Here is a 13,876-nt window from a genome sequence, read left to right as displayed (position 1 = left end):
TACTTAAGCTCAGCCATTAGAACTGTTGGATCAGACATCTTCAAAGATGGATTAACAGAGGCCCACCCTCCCAAGTATCCATGGTCATTTGAATACCACATTCCTGTCGCCATGGCACAGGGCCAAATGACTGGTTGTATGGGCCAGAAGGTTCTCGTATCTTGGTAACCAGGGAGTGCTGATCCACCCCCAACCAGACTCCCCCTCCATCTAACTAGCTGGGCTGAGTTGGCATCTGTATGTAAATAACTAGAGAGGATGTACAGATTCCCCCATAGTCACTAAAAGGTAAATTGTGTGACATCATAAGCAGCTGTCTGCTTGCTTTCTGTGGCTGCCCAGTGAAGCCAAATCCTTGCAAATGGCATTTGTGTATTGATTATGATATTGGTAAAAATAAAGACACATTTTCCATGTGCATGTTCACCTGTTTTACACAACGAAACAATATGGCACACAAATGTTTCATTTAAAATCAGTCATACAATGCGTGGAGCAATGTTTAGGTCTACAGGAGAGCAGATTGCAATTTGACAAATGAATGTTTTTGAAACACAATTATGTATTTCATAATATATACAATGTACAATAAATGACAATATCTTCTGATGTTATTTCTCTTTTCTCTGAATTTTCTGATGCTGATTTTGCTTTGGTTTGACCCCTGAAGGTCATTGGAAAAAGGACACCTCTCCAATATTGCTGGAAGAACTGGGCTACACTTCCAGGTCATGCTCTGGTCGAGCTGAGAGAAGTGTCACGATGATGCAGCCGCGCTGGTCACCCTTTGACCCCTGACTTCAGGTCGTGACCCAGGGGATCCTTCTCTTTCTCCTCCCATGGAAGCAGGTGTTGGGACTAGCCTGACATTTTGAAGATAATGAAAGGGCTGCTTGATTATTTACTGGAGTTGTATGTGCCACACATGCTTTTCTCCCAAGGGGTGAGAGAGATGCTGCCAACATAAAGCAACTCAATTAAACAACCTTAATAATCACACACTGTATGACCTACTTATTATTGATCACATACTGCATGACACTTACTATTTATAACATACTGTATGGCCTGCATGTTATCCTTCCCATAATGTATAGCTAACATAGTATTTATTACATACTATACAGCTCTGGAAAAAATTAAGAGACCACTGCACATTTGTCTTTCCTTCCAAAAAAGTTGGAAAGGAAGGGTTTGAGAGAGGAAACAGAAGGGTTAAAATTAAGAGACCACTGCAAACTGAACGCTTCCGTTCCTCACTCAAAACTTTCCTTTTCAACATTTTTGGAAAGGAAAGAAAAAGTGGAGCATTGGTCTCAAAATTTTTTCCAGAGCTGTGCACCCTATCATTTATCACATACATATTACACATTATTTATTACATACTGAATCATGAGCAGCAGTTTTAAAGATATATTGTAATCTCAAGATATACATTAATTATATCTGTTTATATTTGAATTGTTCATTACAACATTTCTTGACAATGTGCAATATTAATGCTCACTGACAAAATTCTCACACAAGAAAAGAGGAGGTTAAGGTGAAATGTGGACCTCTTCAGGGACTGTCCTCAGTGCAGAACAAACAAACGTGCAAAGGAGTGGGTCTACAGAGCCAACCACCTGGAGGTAAACTCATTAAGAGTCCTATAAAAACCTTCTGCCAGCTCAGCAAGCCTTGCACCATTCCCCATCCAACACAATTATAACAAACACTACTACTGCACTGAAAAGAGAAACCTGCCACAATAGGAGCCTCTAATTAGTAGAGCACTGCCCAGTCTTAGTGACATATGCTCCTAGAACAAGAAGAAAGAGGAAAGAGAGAGAAGAGGACTGGCCCTGGGCATTAGGACAGAAGGCTTGGTGAATTTCTCCTGAGAAAAATTTAGGAAAACTGCCCATGGCTTAAAGGAAAGAGGAGACCAAAGGGGAATCCTTGAGTGTTTTGGTTTTTTTCCCCTCTTGGTTAAGATTAATTTTATTATGACTATTTTTTTACGACTGCAGCTAACAGTGTAATATAATTTTTCAAATTAAGAATTTACAGATATCTTTGCCCTGCATCTTTGCCGTACCACAAATATTGTTTATTATTGTTTCATAGGCTGGTGGTGTAACAATTGTTTTAAGCAAAGATATATGTGTATGTCCAAAAACTTGTGTACATTATTTATATTCAATTATGCAACATTCAATCAATTAATAGCAGCTCAGGGTGAATAATGTAAAACAGATTATCTGCGAATGAAATCTACAATTTACATTTATATTTTGGAATGACCACCAGTTCTGTGCATAAAAATGAATGAAAACAAGTGTCAGTCTATATGAACAATTTTGTAGCTTATTCAGGTTTTTTGGGGGAAAAGTCTGGTTAAAGGCTTTTATGCTGATACAAGTAGGATTATAATTCATGGCAAAGTATTTCTGTGTATTTTTCTCAGTGATTAAAATCACAAAAAAATTGTTATGTATGTTCACCAAATTATCAACCACTTGCTATTAAACTTTGAATTTCATGGATTATGGAGGTCTAATAATTATTAATAATTAGAGATAATGCACATATAAACAACATATTCTACAAAAAGCAGAACATGGTAGATCTATTTGCAAACATCCCAGGAAGCATCTTTAGTACATCTGCTACAAAAAAAATATATATATTTTTTTGACACATTGTATCAAAACGGTCTATATTGTCCGCTGCCTCTCAGACATAACATGTGGACTTCAAAACAAACTTCTGAAATACTTTTTTGGGGATGACTATATGTTAAGCCATATTATGTATTTTTATCATGTGTTTCGGGGCACCACAAGCTGAATATACTGTGTTTTGTATATTGTTTTAAACCTACATAGGTCCTAAATCTCCAAATCAATGTGCTACAGTATCCATATTATGTCCAAATCAATCCCATAAGTTATCTGAAGTTGGAAATTAAAGGCAAAGGAGTAGGCATAGATCCACTGAAACATGGTCATATAAATGTATACCCCAAAGAAACATGGTTATATAAATGTTCAATCCACTGAAACATGGTCATATAAACATATACTCCAAAGAAACATGGTTTTATAAATGTACAATCCACTGAAACATGGTCATATAAACGTATACTCCAAAGAGACATGGTTATATAAATGTACAATCCACTGAAACATGGTCATATAAACGTATACTCCAAAGAAACATAGTTATATAAATGTACAATCCACTGAAACATGGTCATATAAACATATACTCCAAATAAATATGGTTATATAAATGTACAATCCACTGAAACATGGTCATATAAATGTATACTCCAAAGAAACATGGTTATATTAATGTACAATCCACTGAAACATGGTTGTGTATATTTATGCTCCACTGAAACATTGTTTGTCCCCTGAAGAGTAATTGTTCAACAGAAAACTAAAAACTGTGATGGAAGTATGTAATTGTTAACAAATTAAGTAAAAAGAGTGTACAGAAAATGACAAAAGAGTGCATTGTCCTCAATGCAGACAAGAGAGGGGGTACTGTCAAAAAGATACGGCACTCACAATATTCCTTACAGCTATGTGTACTTTAAAATAGAACCTCTATCCCAACACCATCCCCAAATCTGTATCCCTAGACCAGTGCATGGTTCTGCTCCGGGTCAGTGTTAAATCAGGGTTGGCATCTCGAACCCAGGGTGATATTTAGACAAGCTAGGACTAACGTAATTGCTATTTCTGTGGATGTGTTGGGGGTTGGGTTGAGCCTAGTTAGGACTGTATACATCTGGCATATGCAGTAGGTTGTAGGATGTTGGTTTGGTGTCTCTATGTGAACGTTTCAAGATTTATGTTTGATTACCTATTTCAAGCAAATGCATACCGTATTGTTAGATGATCAAACACTGAGTAGTTATTGAGATTGTACTCCTGTTAGAGAGACACAAACCCAGTCCCTTGGGTTTGTGTTCTTTATTATTGCAGTTGAATATTAGTGGTAAAGCATGCAATAATAATTCAAACATGAGCCAAATTAAATAAATACAAACAAACCAGAAAGCTTATCAATAACTAAGTACAACAGTGAAATGCCTCAAATTAGAATAAGAAGAATCAGAAGACAATAGACTCACATGCAGGTATTCCATACAACGATAAAACATAGGCAAGCATGGCTACATTAGATACTTAAATTAGCACAGAAACAAATGATATGGAGTATATTAATGACAAAGGTATTGTTCAACTTTGGAGAACCTTGATTAAGAAACACAGAGTATAGATAAGTGTGTTCTAAACCAGAGCTGTGTTTACAACAAGTGCCAGGTGATTAACTTATTAATGTTAAGTACTCAACATGTTGTATTACTCTGATGTCATCAGACCATTTAAAGGGACAGGCTTTATTACAATTAGAATAGAGTGAACATCGGAAAGTTGGATTGGTGTCAGCTACAATCGGCTACAAAAGTTAGAGAGTTACAGTTGGAGAGATACCTTAGATACCACCCAGTAGGTGGCAGTAAAAAGGCCTCTGGGAGATGAGGTTCCTGATAGACGAGCAATGAAATACTGTTTAAAACCGGTCTACAGCTACAGAAAGAGTGCTTTGGACATTACACGTTACCAATGACATGCTAGTTTTGTTACTTAAAATATATATTATGTTGCTGTTCTCTATGAATTGTGACACACTGCACTGTCCCCTGGTGGACAATGTAACCAGTTTTTATGTTAAATGATTATATTTCGAAATCCAGTACCAATGTCTTGTAAGGTGCTTTGCACGAGTTTTTATTTTCCTAAATGAAGATATGAATTCTTAAACATCTCAATTTACAGTAGGAGACGAGGGATCTCGGACATTGGCCAGTTTATTAGTACAAGACGAATAGGACAAGAATCAGATAAGTGAAAACTTTTCAGGTGAGATCTGGCTAGCTAGCTAGCTAGCATTACAGTGTGTGCGTCTGCACGTTTTATTAGCTGTTGTAAAAACTATCCATGTTAATGAGTAACTCGTTAATTTGAAAGATAGGTTGTATTCGCGTTTTTGTCAACTTTTGTTCAGTTGTACATTTTATTGGAATTTGGCTGAGTAGGCACGAATAAATCTCTGCTAGCCAACTTAGATAGCTTAGCTAGCCGCTATTTTTCAATGGGTTACTGCAGCTTACACAGTCTAGCTACCTCTACATCACTACCTCATTGTATTGAAGAAAGGATACGTTCGAGCAAGTTGGGCATTTTTGTAAACTGTGCGTTTACAAAAACTAGCCGCTACTGACTGCCAGCATATAACATACCAGGACAAAACTTCGTTCAAAAGACCGAGTTGTAGAGAAACTCTTGACCCTTCCACATTTGTAACTGACATTTACTTCACATTTTATATGATATACTACCCGGTCATGGTGTTACGTCCAATTAGACTCAGTCCTCCCATCTCATAATGCATTTTTTTTAAAGCCAAGGAATTGTAATTGACAATTAGATCTTATGAACCGTTCCTTAATATTATGCCATTTAATTGTGGCTTAAATAGCTGAGGGTACGTTCAGTTCGTTTTACGTTGTTGAAGGTTTGATCCGAAAGAACAAATACGTGTATTCATCGCGCAAAGCAGAACAGTATTTGCCAAACCTTGTGAGCATATTCAGGTAGGCCCCTCCTCTTTTGGTTCTGTTCGGTGTAGCTCGGTTGGTAGAGCATGGTCCGCGCAATGCTAGTGTTATGGATTTGATGCCCTTGGGGGGCCGTTACAAAAACTATGAAAATATGCACTCATGAATTGGACCAGCTCTGCATAAGAAAGACTGCAGAATTACTTAAATGTAATTGTGAAACAGGAAGAGAACTGACTAGCTGTGATCAGAACTCCAGTCTAAACATTTGTTAAATTCTTTCCCCCTGAAAACATGGAAGTTGCACGTCAGATTTGAGTTCCGTTTCAGCATCATTCCAGACTTTCAGAACCAGAGTACTGTTCAAAAAATTTTCACAGTCAGAACATTGCATCACTCACTGACCCCTTCATTGATTCTGATGTTTCTCCACTCCAGAGTCATCTAGGGAGCGGTGAGGCAACATCATGGAGTTCAGCAGGATGGAGTTCTTCAAGGAGTTAGGGGAGAGTTGTGTTCTCCCTACAGCCCAGCAGGGAGTGGAACAGGTCTGGCAGCTGTTGCTCCTTTGCTTGCTCTTCTGCCTGCTCTGCAGGCTGGGTGAGTTCACTTGGATACTTACCCCATACAATTATTTAATGGGTATTTTGTATTCCTCTGTTGTATATCCTGATAATAACACAGATGATGTGCCCAACACCTAAAAAAAATCCCAAATAGCACTAGCCCACTTAGCAGTGCACAACTATTGATTGACACATGCAATGTCTGGGCAGGGGATTGCAACACCATGACTAAATCCAGACATTTATACTTTTCCATGAAGCCAAACAGGATTATAAGTACTGGAATTCCTACCAAAGCCTTGGATGTCTGCGTGGTGTATCTGTAGTAATTTCCCTTCCCCACAAGGTCTCTCGTCCTCTCTGAAACATCTGGGCTCAGTGGCAGCTGGTCTATATGCTCTCTACCTGTTCTTTGAGCAGTCAATGGTCTGGGTCTTACTACTCAGTCTACTCTGCTACACTGTCCTGTTCCTCAACCGCAACTCCAGCAGCCGAGGGATCTTCCTCTCCGCCACCATCCTCATCTATCTACTCATGGGGTAATGAATAATATATTAAAATAATGATGTCCATTGCTATTGAATGCTGTATCCTAGGTATTAGTGCTTGCACCATTGACTACGTAACTGGTTTCACTTATTATTATTTTTATCAGAGAGCTGCATATGATTGACAGCGTGACCTGGCATAAAATGCGAGGTAAATTTTACGCCCAGATAAATAATATTTGTCACCATGTCTGAGTTTATTTTCCGGCATTTGAGGTATTACATTTACATAACCTGCTTGAATAGATTTAACAAATTGTTGAATTAATTAATGTCAAAGCTGTTTGAGACATTAGCATGATTGTGTGGATTTAGGCACAGACACCCTGCTGCTGCATTTTATTGAAGGTTTTAGTGAAGGTTTTACCTACTATCTCCGCTTTTTTTCTTCAGGTTCTCAGATGGTGGTGGCTATGAAGGCCATCTCTCTAGCGTTTGACCTGGATAGAGGCACTGTTCTTGCATTGCCCAGTCCTCTTGAGTTCACAGGCTACATTGTCTTTGTGGGCACGGTCATCTTTGGGCCCTGGATCAGCTACTCAAGCTACAAGGAGGCCATTGAGAGTCACAAGCTGGTAAGCCACAGCTGAAGAGAGATGCTGTTCACAGTCAACATCTTGAATGAAAGCTGATATGAATAGAAACTTTCTATGCGTTCTATGCAGAAACTTTCGTTTTCATAAAAAATTTTTTTATTGCATTTGCATTATTACAGAGGAATAATCTGCTTAAAGAGCTCATAAACTGGGCCTTGGATTGATGCATTGATTGATGGATAGATGGATGCATGCTAAAACCAGCACCACTGTCATTTCCTAACATGGTTTCATGTCCTCCAGAGTTTGTCTTGGCTCCAGAGATTTTCAGTAAGCTGGGTGAAATGTCAGGTGTGCTTGGTTATATCCAACTGCATTGCCCCATACCTCTTCCCTTATTTCATTCCAATCCATGGGAGCAAAGGACTGCGCATGTAAGTGCACGATTCCATCTCTGTTCTAATTCATAGTAATTTCCATTTATTTTTCTTTCTCTGCTTCCAGGAGGCACAAATGCTAGGTAAATGTTATTGTGATAAAGAGCACACAACAAAACTCATTAGACAGTCCCTAGTAGTAATCGTAGTCCTTGTAGCCTGTGACCTTATTTTCATTAAATAAAAAATCTAAAAAAAATAATCTTAAGTGATGTAATCAGTTGGCAATGTCAACCTTTTTTAATTGGTGCAGTGAAAAGTAGTGTTAGACAATTTATTTTAGCTATCCCAAAGAAATATGCATTTATATGGATCCAAATAAAAAAAACAGTTCAGAAAAATTTCCTCAGGAAATAATTTTGCCTGATTGTCTGTTTAGAATTTTTTTTTTTTACACCAGATGGTGTGGTAAACAACTTTTTAATCATGGCTTTGCTATAGTTACCTGGCGATAGCTGAGTACCATTTGTCATTTCTGGCATTTTTGCTGAATGAGGAAAAGCTATAAATTGTATCTTTTAGCTGTTGTCTATTTTCCTGGCAGTTGGCTACACGCCTATGAGAATGCTGTATCCTTCCACTTCAGTAACTACTTTGTGGGCCATCTTAGCGAAAGTACTGCTTTGCTGGCAGGAGCAGGTTTTACTGAAGACAAGGACAATGTCAAATGGTGAGTTCAATTTACATGATCTATGATTAAATACATTGTACTTTTTAATTGTGTCTATAATTCCGTATTATTCCGTATTCCGTATTTTTCAAATTCTGTGCTGAGTACATTTTTAAAAATCATTAATGAATTTACTGTATTATTTTAAGAAACCTGTTGCTGTGTTTAGCATGCCTGCATTCACTAATTTGTTTGAGTCTCCTATAATGATTGATGAGGTGGGAGAACACAGAGCAAGTAATCTGATATCATTCATTGATGCAGAATCTCTCCACATCCTTCAGAGTCTTTGCTTTGTGGACTCTAATTTTCAGCTCATCAATCGGGTTTTACATAGCAAAAATTTAAATGTTGTCATCAGTAGCTGTTTCTGTGGGGATCTGAAGGAATGCTTTGAATCATTGATCTGCTGCAAGATTTCTGGTAGAGGAAGAGGAATTTTGATTGAATATCTCCTTGTACCAAATTGTTTTAAGGATGTCACGAGAACCAATGCTTCGATTTCTATTCGGTACAAAATCAAAAAACATTTCTTATCTCCATTTTTAACACGTTTGGTAGTTTTGATAGTATCGGAGAATAATTTCACACACCAAAAAAATATTTTGTACACAGTCGACAAACTGCTCTTTTGGTCCCCTCAGTCTCTAATAAAGACAAGTTGTCTCTTACAAATTGTGTTCGCTCATGGCTTTAACTGAACATGTCATGCTCGCTTCTAACTGTTACTTGTAAACATATTTAACTTAGCTAACCACTATGAAATATTTTTTTCTTGCTCCCCCCCAACTCTGCTTTGCTCTGTTAACATTATCAGATGAACTTCAGAGCAGTAGAGCATTTACTTTGGGATACTTTCCTACATTAATTCAACAACCCCTGGCTACTTATACACGTTCAAGTTCATTTTCCTGCCACCGGAAGTACATTTAGTTGACAAACAATTGTCCAGGTCCTTCACAAAAGAAAGCCATTGTTCATAAATTGATTGTTCACATCAAATTGATTGTTCACATCAAATCAAGAAAGCATATGGGAGGCTCTTGAGACCAAGTGAAAGACGATTCTACCGCCTGATGGAGCTTTGTGGCCAGTTTGCAAAGAATGGTCAAATGTCAGTATACTGGTGTGGAAAGCAGTTAGAGACTTCCAAATGGACTCATGGCTGTAATTGCCGCCAAAGTAACCTTGTAACTTAATATTGATTAAAGGTTGTGAATACTTATGCAATCAGATATTTCTTTTTAATTTTTTTACTGTTTTTCATTCATAAACAATTTCACTTTGACATTGTGGACTTTTGTGTTGATCTGTAGCCAAAGTATTAACTAATTAAATCTATTTTGATTTCATGTTGTAACCCAATTAAATGTGAAAATGTCCAAGGGGGTGAATACTTACAGTATGAGAGCCACTGTACATACCAATTGTAATATCAGACTAAGTGGGTCCTGTAAAAATAATTGTATGGGCATTTAACAATATCTGTGCATGTATCTTATTTGTCTTAAGGGATCTGAAAGTAGTTAAGCCACTCAATGTTGAGTTGCCCAGGTCCATGGTCCTGGTAGTGACCTCCTGGAACGTTCCAATGTCTCGCTGGCTCAACACATGTAAGTATTAGACCTTCATTGTACCATAGACAGATTTAACCACACAACGTTATTTCTTAGATGTTGACTGTGTCTTTCCCTGCTAGATGTTTTCAAAAGTGCTATGAAACTTGGCACCTTTCCTGCCGTCATTGTGACTTACACAGCCAGTGCTCTGTTACATGTGAGTTTAGACCAGATCAACAGTACACTTTAATACTGTTCTGGTATGATATTATCTGATTTAGAGCATTCCCCTGCCTAAACCCTGTGTTGCTGGATCTGCTTCATGTCTAGATCTGCTGCCAATATACCATTTTGTTACCTCTAGGGCTTTAGCTTCCATCTTGGGGCAGTGCTGCTGTCGCTGGGCTTCATAACCTATGTGGAACATGGTAAAGCTCCCTAACTGCCTATCAGGTTTTCTCATTTGCTTGTTTCACGTGAGTATTGTTTCAAAGGCTCTACTGGTTTTGCTTTGTCTTGTCATCCTCTGGCAGTTCTGAGGAAGAGGCTGGCAGCCATCTTTAGTGCCTGTATTCTGTCCAAACGTTGTTCTACTGATTGCCATCATCAGCACAAGAAGGTACATGCTTGTCAAATTCAGGACTTTTTAACAGTCATGTTTTATTTTGTATTCTTAAGGTATCAACTAGGTATCAACTACCCAATACTACTTGGATGCATTTCAGCCAATAGAAACCACAGACCTAAGTTTAGACCACAGCCTTGATGTTGTGAATGATCTGTCCCACCTTTGTAGGATCTTTGGGTTTATGGGATCAACCTGGCCTTCAGTGCCATGGCCATCTTCCACCTGACATACCTGGGCTCCATGTTTGATGCTGATATAGACAACTTGGCTGCGGAGGAGGTACATCTCACAAATTATCTGCTATTGCTGACTGGGGTCAGTTGTTGGAGAGCATAAAAATAAAGTGGTCTACAAAATGGTATTACCTTGTAAAAACTAATTCACAACTGTCCTCATCCTCAGGGTTATGCGGCCAACCACACCATTCAGAAGTGGTCCGAGTTGGGCTGGGCCAGCCACTGGCTGGTGTTTGGCTGCTGGCTATTTTATCGTCTCCTCCTTTGAGCTCATTGGACAAAGGTTGGAAATTATCACCCAAAAAAAGGATTGAATTGATTGGTCATCTTACCTGCTGTCGTTGGCTCTGACTGTTGGCTCTGACTGTTGGCTCAGACTTGATGGACGCATTGGAATGAGGAGCCTGGACCATTTTTACACTCCATGACAGTCACACACTTGTTCATATCTAGGATGTATCACACTGTTAAAACTGAGAACCATCAGTATGCTGAAAGTGTTTTAGTGGCATCTGTTGTGGTTACTGTTCCTTTGCAGGGCTTGGTAGTTTGATCACACGCAATCATTGTTGGAATACAGTCATGTGAAAATATAATTACACAGCCTTGATAGTATAATTTTTTCAAAAACATTTGGATTTAAGGATATTTAATCTCCACTTAATCTCAACACTACTGACAGATAAAGGTAAACTAATTTAATAAATGACATTTAAAGATTATACTTTACAATCATTTATTCATAAAAAATAAAATCAACAACATTTTTATGTCATAGTGTAGAAAAAAAGATTTACACCCCTAGCCTCAATATGTGGTGTTGCCCCCTTTGGATGAAATTGCTTAATGTATCTGTTTCTTGTCACTATTAGTCTCTTACATAACCTGGGGATTTTTGCCTACACTGCAGTACTGCTTCACCTTTATTATGTTTTAGGATTTTTTTGCATGCACAGCCTGCTGCAAGTCCCCCAAAAGCATTTTGATATGATTGAAATCTGAATTTAGACATTCTTTTGCTTGTGTATTTTGGATCATTGTCTTTAGCAAAATCCATTTTTGGTTCAGCGTCCGCTTTTTAACAAATAGCCTCACATTCCGCTCAAACGTTATTTGTTAGAATATGAAATTAATGGTTGTCTCAATGAGGGCAAGTTGAACAGGTTGTGAGGCAGCAAATCAGCCCCAAACCAAAATTCCACCTCCTCCATGTTTTACAGTTGGTATGAGGTTCCTCTGTTTAAGGGCAGTGTTTTGTCTGGCATTACAGCCAAACAACTCCACCTTTGACTCATCTGTCTGGAGCACATTGTTCCAGTAGTGTTGGTCTTTACACAGGTGGTGTCCAGCAAACATTACTTGTGTCTTGATATTTTTCTTTATTTTGTAGCATAGGCTTCTTCCTCCCATGTGGGCCACGTTTGTGCAGTCTCTTTCTGACTTTTGAATCTTGGACTTTGATGTTGATTGTGGCAAGAGAGACTTGCAGAAATCTTGATGTGACCCTAGGGTACTTCAAGACTACAATATGGGCATTTTTCGGTCAGCTCTTAGGCTGAATTTGGTGAGATTACCTATTCTATGTAGATTGGCAGTAAACTGGAATTTTCTTCATTTGTAGATGATCTGTCAACCCGTGGAATTATGTATTTCCAATTGCTTGGAAATGGCTTTGTAACATAGGCATCAACAATCTTTCTTCTGAGGGCCTCGAATAGTAGTTTTTTTGGCATTGTGTTAACACACATCCATATGGTTAAGGCCAAACAGGACCAAGTTCCTATTCTTTATGGAAGGCTCTACCCTCCCTGATTACTCTAATTATTTTTCCAATAATTTGCCTGTTTTGGCACACCTGGTACACAACATTTATGTATTGGTAAAATGGTACACCTTTGTCTGCAAATGTAAATGTGTTTTCCTCCAATATCTAAGTATGTTGGAACAATTACAACTTTCCAGGGAGTGTATGTACTTTTTTTTAGGTGACTGTAATTACACTGCTACATTTTGCTTAGACAGTCAACCTTTAGTATGGCTCTACTGTGTACTCCACATTTTTTTTTATCGTTTAGAAATGTAAATGCATCCTAGTCTCTATATTTCGACCAGTGTTGTATTACATTTTGTAAAAGGTACAAGGTCCCATATTTTTAGCACACAGTGAAAACATTAAATGTGTGTCTAAAACATTTATTTTTGAGTTTTTATTGTTTTCAGTTATGATTTTTCTAAATAACAATATTGAATGTTTCTGAAAACTTCTATGTGGAGAATTGTAAATAATGATTTGTCATGATAATTTAGAGATGCACAGTGATCTGCCCCTCAATAACTTGAATAGGGTAAACTTATTTGGGGCCACTGTTGTGAACTACTGGTCTAAAGGTCAGAGAGAAGCCGGATCTGCCAGGGCGTAATTTAAACTACAGTGCCTTTGGAAAGTATTCATACCCTTTCTACACATTTTCTGGTCTTGTTAATTGTATACAGTATTATGTGCTCTGATGTCCTGGAGTAGGTAGAGGCAATTTGGATGTGCATCCTGAAATCTTTGGATTGAATGAAACATTTTTGTACAGGTTTTAAAATCATTGGTGGAACATCTCACAAGTTATTAGGTTAATTGACAACCGGTCAGTAACATGTTTGGGCATAGAAAGTGTCCCAGAAAGGATGAGTCTTTCAGAAGTAAAGATGGGGAGGGGTTTACTACTCTGTGAAAGACTGCGTAGCCAAATAGTGCAACAACTTACGAATAATGTTTCTCAATGTAAAGTAGCAAAGGGCTTGGGGATCTCATAATTGATGGTACCTAATATCATTAAAAGATTCAGAGAATCCTGAGAAATCTCTGGGAGAAAACCAATATTGGATGGCCGTGATCTTCTGACTCTCAGATGGCACTGCATTAAAATCAGACGATTCTGTAGTAGACATCACTGCATGGGCTCAATCACACCTCCGAAAACCATGGTCTGTGAACACAATACGTTGTTGCATCCACAAATGCAAGTTAAAACTCTACCTTGCAAAGAATTAACAAGATATAAACAAGATCCAGAAGTGCCGCCACGTT

The 13,876-nt window shown here is 38.1% G+C and overlaps 1 protein-coding gene across 1 annotated transcript; it reads left to right on the top strand.

The window, feature by feature from the left end:
- Positions 1-4,407: 4,407 nt before the first annotated feature.
- Positions 4,408-13,391, top strand: LOC105013829 (protein-serine O-palmitoleoyltransferase porcupine). Its single transcript, XM_010875633.3, has 13 exons — positions 4,408-4,919; positions 6,056-6,217; positions 6,530-6,722; positions 6,839-6,882; positions 7,125-7,306; positions 7,571-7,701; positions 8,249-8,374; positions 9,887-9,987; positions 10,074-10,150; positions 10,298-10,361; positions 10,467-10,552; positions 10,730-10,840; positions 10,964-13,391. Exons 2-13 carry the CDS (start codon positions 6,085-6,087, stop codon positions 11,063-11,065), a joined length of 1,350 nt encoding a protein of 449 aa, XP_010873935.1. The 5' UTR covers positions 4,408-4,919; positions 6,056-6,084; the 3' UTR covers positions 11,066-13,391.
- Positions 13,392-13,876: the final 485 nt, after the last annotated feature.

Source organism: Esox lucius, chromosome 12 (assembly GCF_011004845.1).
Source record: "Esox lucius isolate fEsoLuc1 chromosome 12, fEsoLuc1.pri, whole genome shotgun sequence".
Classification (NCBI taxonomy): Eukaryota; Metazoa; Chordata; class Actinopteri; order Esociformes; family Esocidae; genus Esox; species Esox lucius.
The sequence above is the reverse complement of the archived record's forward strand: the minus strand, read 5'-3'. Positions and strand labels throughout refer to the sequence as shown.